The 7,500-nt window shown below is 44.1% G+C and overlaps 1 protein-coding gene across 1 annotated transcript in view; it reads right to left on the bottom strand.

The window, feature by feature from the left end:
* Nucleotides 1–7,500, bottom strand: part of col14a1a (collagen, type XIV, alpha 1a) — a 189,829-nt gene that overhangs the window by 83,637 nt on the left and 98,692 nt on the right. Inside the window, exon 23 of the mRNA XM_037537030.1 lies at nucleotides 2,719–2,835. Coding sequence (XP_037392927.1) covers nucleotides 2,719–2,835 — 117 coding nt within the window. The remainder of the gene's footprint in view (nucleotides 1–2,718; nucleotides 2,836–7,500) is intronic.

The following is a 7,500-nucleotide window of genomic DNA, read 5'->3' as shown; positions in this document are numbered from 1 at the left end:
GGGTGGACCATATACATCAGATGTACTATCTGCTGATGAATGGGTGCTTTTATCACCTTCATCTTCATATGAGGATTATAGCCGATAATTACGATCAACAGCTGATAGCAGACGCGCTCTGACACTGCAGAGTGAAAACATGAATAAAAAAGTGAACGAATCCTTAACAAACTCATCTTCACTCCGTGATCTCTACAGGCTGAAGAAGATGTTTAACGTCTTCACCAGTTTAACCTGTTCCACACTCACCGCTAGTCTCTAGTCTCAGTGTAAGTTCATTTTATTCCTGTATTCTTTTGGTCAATTCATCATGAAATGTTCATACAGTAGCCACCAATAGTCTAATCCGATTGAGGCCATTTGGAATACAGTTTCTATCCGATTGATCGAGATGCGTAATCCTGTAAATAATCCGTTAAATAGAAGAATAATATCCGTGTATCCACCTGTATCCGATTACATTCCCTATCGGAAAGTTTCAGTCCGTTCTGCTTGTGCGTCGCGTCACAGTGAGAGTTTATACCGTTCAACACGGCGGAGCAGAAACTGGTCTGCAGAGGAGACGAAATTCATGCTCTGATCTTTAAAAGACGGCGGTGGGACGGACGTCCAGCTTATGCGTCTCAGAGCACGACGTCTTCCTCTCGGCCTTCTTTAATAAGGACGTGTGAAGGACGTTTTCCTGAGTCTGACGTCATTTTAAAGCAGTTAAAAACACAAACACTGCTCACTGCTGCTCATCTCACTCTGACTGGACTCACGGGATGCTAGTTGTCATGGTAACGTCCACACTAAGTGGTTCTCCACGCATGTGCATCATTTTGGATCAGATTACTTGCAGTGAGCATGTAAACGGAGATCTTCCAAAAGAGATGGTCTTGGTCTGGATCAGACTGAACCATGGTTCAGTTCGCCTGCAGAGTAAAAACACTTTTTTGGATGGTTCAAACTTTCGTGACCGATTACAGGAAGTTACGGCAGGACATAGTCACCCGTTAAACATTAGAAGTAGAAAAGGAACCCAGAGAGAAGTGAAGTGATGAGCCAGAGTAGCTCACGGAGAGGACACCAAGCATTCCATTCTAATTTGGTCCAAAGGAAAAAAGTGAAACGTCAACTTGAATAAACGACTCGCTCGTTCTCTGAGAGGATGAGGCAGAGAGGATGCTCATTTTTCTCCATTCAAACTGAAAAGGCTGAACTGACCACAAACCAGTCCGTGTCCAGTACAGGGAGACGCAGTCCACGCAGGTGATGACGACAGGATGCAGGTGTATCATGCAGAGTTCTTTAGGGTTCTCGCTAAACTGCAACGAGAAACCTAAACTAACTGGAACAGATGCAATCAGTCACACCTTGGTCCAGAACCTCAGGTGTGAAAACGCTCTTGGACACACTTAAACCTGTCACACCTACACCTGTGGCTCTAACGTGGTGCATGGATACACAGCAGGTTACCATGGAGACCGCATCACTCGTCGGATGATCTGAAGAAACGCTGCGGCTGTGGCGTCCCCTGTGGCCTGTTTACCAGGCAGATTCTCAACCATCTGAATAATAACTATACAGCAGACACAGATGGAAGGTGGGGGGGGGTGATGGAGGGTCTGGTTTTAATAGTGTGCTGGAGCTGAGGATGCAGGAGGAGCCAGGATGGTGAGATATGGGAGAAAAAAAAAAGAAGAAAGACAGAAAGCAGAGCCACGCTAATACAGAACAGAGCTACCAACAACAAGCATGTTCGAAATAGAACCTTCTGGATCACTCCACCTCATCCCAATGGTACTGGATGGAGCTCCATGACCATAGACCACTCTGAGAGATGAGCCGTTTCACAGTGGAGGGGAATCACATGTTCCACATCTGTTTTATCCAGAAATGAATACACCGGTCAGGCCAAACATTCTGACCACCTCTTCATTTCTACTCTCACTGTCCACTTTATCAGCTCCACTGACCACATAGTTCCCCTCTGTAGTTCTACAGTTACAGACTGTAGTCCATCTGTTTCTCTGATACTCTGTTACCCTGTTCTTCAGTGGTCAGGACCCCCGTGGACCCTCACAGAGCAGGTACTATTTGGGTGGTGGGTCATTCTCAGGACTGCAGTAACACTGACGTGGTGGTGGTGTGTTGCGCTGGTCTGAGTGGATTAGATGGGCGAAATTGAATAATTCTCCATAGCTTATTGGTTACAAGTCCAGGTCCGCGTAGGACAGCGTCTGGGTCTGGACTCAGACCGCGGTCCACCTATTAGTGACCCCTGCCTTAAAAGGCAGTCTGACCAAACAGACACTGCCAAGCAAAACCTTGGGCCTCATTCATCTGCCAACCTTAAGAAGGAGTTTCTTCTTAAATCCAACTTTCCTGAAGTTTTTACGAAGATTCCGACATTCACCAGTGTTTTCTTATCTGGGGTTTGTTCTGGGGTAAGTATCGAATCTACACTCACCCAAGAGCACAACGGTGAGAAGAGTTCTGCGCTTTAAGAGCACATCATGAATCTGACGTGGACCTTTTCTCAGGACCTTTCTCAAGAGCACAGTTAAGAAGAAATAGGACGATACTGGCAGATGAGCCGGACTGCAGTCCAGCTGCCGTTTCTCTTTCTTTGCGTGCATCTTTATTACTCCCATTCACTCACTTGTTCAGGACACGTTCGTTCAATTCACAGGGCATTTGGAGTTAATTTAGCCCGTAGCTGTGTGTATTACTCACTGTGTGGGGACTGGACGATGATCCTGTAGAGTGAGGCCTGCTGAACGGGCTGCCACTGGACACACAGGCTGTCGGAGTGAATCTTATACGTGCCCAGTCTGCTCACTCCCAGAAACACTGAAACACAGAGCATTCACTTACCATTATTCACTTAACATACCCAGTAAAAAAGACCACACTGCAAAAAAAACGATATCTTGTCGAGTGAAATGATCTTCCATCTAGTCGATCTATCTATTTCCCATTTTGGGGTGGTTGTGCACTTATTCTAAGATTTTCTAGATGATTTTCCGATATCTTTTACATGTTTTTGGCCATTTCATTGAGTAAAATTATCTCACTACACTGGCAGATAGGTTTGCTGGCTTCAAGCTCATTTCTTAAGACAAGCAAAGTGACCTGCTAGATAATAGTGAGAAAATATTACTTGATAAAAGTTCTTCAAACAAGTAAAAATGTCTAGAAATCAGTTAAATAATCTGAAATTAAGACATTTTACTCGACCAGATACCATTTTTTGCACTGCGCGATCTTATCAGGCGTATGAGGTGTCAGTTTATTTATATATGAATACGTTTTACGGTGGGTTTACTACCGGCTATATTTGAAGCTGCTCTGGTGTGTGAAGCAGATTGACTTTCAGCTTTAAACATGCTGTTATCAGCTGCTAGTCCAGGTTTGGGGTCCAGCCTTCCATTCCTTTCTCCTAAAGCTGAATTATCACCCAGCCAGTTTACACTGCAGTGCAGTGCAGTGGATTATGAAATAAGTCTGGGAATTTAAGGGGTTTCACCTCGTTTCCTTTGCTCAAACGCAGGAGAAACAACGGATCTGCAGACCATGGATCATGTGCATCATTTCCATTTAAGGCATCTTATTTAGCACTAATGAAAGCAGACCGGGCTGAGTTGTGGTTCTAAGTTACAGAAGTGTGTAATAGAAGTTTGGGGTTAAAATATGTGCATGTATTTATTCCGTGTAGAAAGTTCTAGCCTGACGACTAATTAATTCATAACGAATCCGATGTCCTTTGTACTATTAATGCCAAAAGCAGCAGCAGCTTAGCCACAGCAAACTGGTGACCAGTTAAATTTCCCATTGATTATAAAATCCTATCACTGACCTATAAAGCTCTAAACGGACTCGCCCCTCAGTACCTGAGTGACCTTCTCTCCCACTATGAACCATCACGCCTACTTAGATCACAAGGTGCTGCTCACTACTGGTACCTAGAACTAATAAAGCTCCATCAGGGGGCGGAGCTTCTCACACAAAGCCCCCCAGCTCTGGAATAACCTTCCTGTTAATGTTCGGGACTCAGACTCAGCCTCAGCCTTTAAGTCTAGGCTAAAAATCCACTTGTATAGTGGAGCCTTTGGTGATTGGTGGTTTTTTAGTAGTTTAGTAGTTAATCAAGCAAAGGGTTCTTTGAGTGGTCATGGTTCTATACAGAACCATATTTGGTATTAAAGAACCCTTAAAGATCCATCGTCAAGTGTGTAATTTAACTGCTGTGGCAGGAAGAATAACAGGCCCATTATAGCTTAACCCTTTAATGCTCTGCCCAGCCATTGGGTAGAGCGCATTTGGAGGGACTATGGCCACAAAGTGCCATCTGGACCGTTTGGTAGACGTGAGTATTTTAAAAAATGTGGGGTTAAAAACAAAAAACAAACAAAAAGAAAAAAACTATTTGAATTAAAAATGAATGGCTCTTTTCCTGGTGAGGATATTAAAGGGATAAATTACAAAGCTGAGCTAAGCTTTTCTAGAAACGTCCGTTTTCCGTTCACAGCGAGGGACACGGAGCGACGGGCTGTGGGGAGTTTTAATATCGTTTGTGCTTCTGATATACAGCGTAGAAATGATTTAGCACGAGCGAAGGGACTTAATGAGCAAGTTAAGCCTAACCCTGTGAATGCTTTGCCCCCTTCTGGGTGGATTGAAATCTTATCCCCCCCTCGAACCCCAACCCCTGTATTTCACCCTGTGTTGTAAAATCTCAGCATGGAAAAAGAGAGTGGAGGAACCCGAACCGTCCTCGGTTCTCCGAGCCGTGTGGTTTATTCCGTGTCAGACTGTGAAAGCTGGAGGAACGAAGGGCTCATCTGAGAAGAAAACATGAAGCCCAAACATCTCCCTTTACAAACGCTGCCTCCGAGGGAGCGACTGCGGCCAGATATTGTTCTACTGAAACCACATGAAAATGTGCTGAGACAGAAAAACTCGCCCAGCAAAAAGAAAAACAGGCTTATTTTGGAATTAACACATTTTCAGTCAAACAAAGCAAAACCGCAGCACATGGTCCACGTTACGCGCCGAGAGAAGCTTCTGCGGACTCACGCTGCTGCTTTCGTTAATGCGATACGGAGTACAGCTCAAATTTACTGCTTTATTATATATTTATAAGGCCCTGCGCACTGTTTTTCTTCCCTATTCAAAATATTACAGTAGCAGCAGGTCTGGAATTATCTTCTCACTTCTGCTTCAGTCCAATATTTACTGGGCTCTGCTAAGCGCATAAAATAACCTCTACGCTTTAATTTTTTAGTATATGCCCCCTAACAAACTTTTAAGACTTACACTTTATTTGACTTCACAGGTAACACGGTAACACTCTATTTGAAGGCTACCTACATAGCGACTACATAACACATGCATAAGCACTGAACAACGTCTTTATGAAGCGATATTTGGCTGACTTGGTGATAGCGGGGTGCAGCAGTGTTCAGCCAAGCAGCTAACCTAGCAGCTAAAACTGAAGATAGATATTTAGACTCTAGTACAGCCTGAAGAGACTGAAGCTACGTTCACGTTACAAGCCTCGTTGCTCAAATCCAAGTTTTTGCTCAGATCCGATCTCTCTGACTCGACGGTTCAGACTCGTTTAGGTCAGTGACTCAAATTAATGTGATGAACCGGCCTGAACTGACCCTCATGAGCTCCTCCTACTCAGTGACGTCACGTGACTGAATCACTGCATCATCCGCACAAACTAACGAGCAGAACGAGCTTCGCTGAGAAGATCGTTAATTCTGATCAGCTCTCAGCTTCGTTATTAGAGCCAGACGGAGGAGGAAAAGGTGAGACGAGCTGCTTTTACATCGTTTACAGGCTTTAACGTCTGTTTGGCGCTGTTGCCATGGTTACGCTGAATGATGGTGGGAAAAAAAGCACATGAATTCCGATCTGAGCATCATATCAAGGTCACACGGCCACGAATTGGATATCCGATCTAGGACCACATATGAAAGCGGCTCAGGTCGGATTTGAAAAGATCAGATTTGCGTCCACACAGCCCTGAAAACACCAGATCTGATTCAGATTAGAGCAAAAAAAATCTGATTTGAGCCACTTCAGCCTGGAAATGTGGGCGTAGCCTGAGCGTCTCTTTACGTCTTTATTTATGGTCAGTGGGGAAAGATGCTTATTTAGACGCAGGTTGACACGAATAGATAAGAGACTTTAGTGCTGCTGTGTGAAGCTCCACCCCCTCAGGGGTCGTCACAGCCAAAGCAGGACTAATCTTCAAATTTGCAAGTCAAAATTCACTGAAGATGCAAATTTTTTACATGTAAAATTAAATTGGCCTGGAAATGTGTGACGTAAAACTGCTCAGGATGCCTGAAAATCAACATAACTTTGACCATAATTTACCGGAACTGGACCTTGAGGATTATGGTCATTTTCAGGACCCCAACCCCCCCACCCGACCCCCCTAGCCGCTCAAACCATTCTGATCTTATAACGGTAACAGTTGTGACACAATAGTAGACCTGACTATTTATATTTAAACTGTTTAATAATTCGGTGGATGTTTTGTGGCATTTTATAAAGACTTCAATTCAGCCAATCAGAGCTCAGAACCAGACCTACTCGTTTCATAACCCGCCGCTCCCCTAAATCGCAGTCTGGAGCGAAATCTGGATTCATCCACAGTGATGGGGAAAAATCCCCCTGATCCGTTAAGACTGCGGACGAGGAGGCGGAGCCTGAAGCGAGGAACGTTTACACCGTTGATCTGTGAAGCTGTGACATCATGTATGTCAGCAGGTCCTCAGATGCCCCGCTAGAGCAAGGAGACAGAATCTCTACACAAACACATACGGCACAGTGCGGGAGATTAGCATTCGGGGTCTGAATAATGCATGTGCCCCCCCCCAACACCTCTCCCCCCATATATAATACCCTACAGAGGTATAATGAAGTGACAGCGAGGCGCTCCTCGCCCAACAGCCCTCGCACACTCACAGCATCCGGCTTTTAATTATTCAAAGGTCACGGAAAATACATGAAATATTGATGGGATTCATGCAGCAGGTGGAGTATGGATGAAATATTATTAATATTATATTTAATAAAGGTTTACAAAGCCACAGAGCAGAGACTTAAAGCTGCACTGACCGCAGAGCTGGACCTTACATCACCACCACACAGTTATTGATTATTAGCTTTTGGTGTATGTTTATAGATCAGACCTAGGCATAAACAGGCATGAACAGAGTGATAAGAGAGCGTTAATAAGGTAGGATTATCAAAATAAAGGGACTGTATTTCTACTGTATTTCTACTTTCTTGTCTTTAATAATTGGCTGCAGGTGGCGCTGTTATCAAGCCATATATTCTACTCTGTTTTACTTCACTTTACTATACTTTATTTACTTATTTATTTTTATTTATTTTATTACTTATTTAATTTTTATTTAATATACGCAATTTAACTGGGGCAGTCGTGGGCTGGAGGTCAGGGATCTGGCCCTGTGACCGGAAGGTCGCCGGGTC

Source organism: Pygocentrus nattereri, chromosome 3 (genome assembly GCF_015220715.1).
Source record: "Pygocentrus nattereri isolate fPygNat1 chromosome 3, fPygNat1.pri, whole genome shotgun sequence".
Classification (NCBI taxonomy): Eukaryota; Metazoa; Chordata; class Actinopteri; order Characiformes; family Serrasalmidae; genus Pygocentrus; species Pygocentrus nattereri.
Note: the sequence above shows the minus strand (reverse complement) of the source record. Positions and strands in the feature narration are given on the sequence as shown.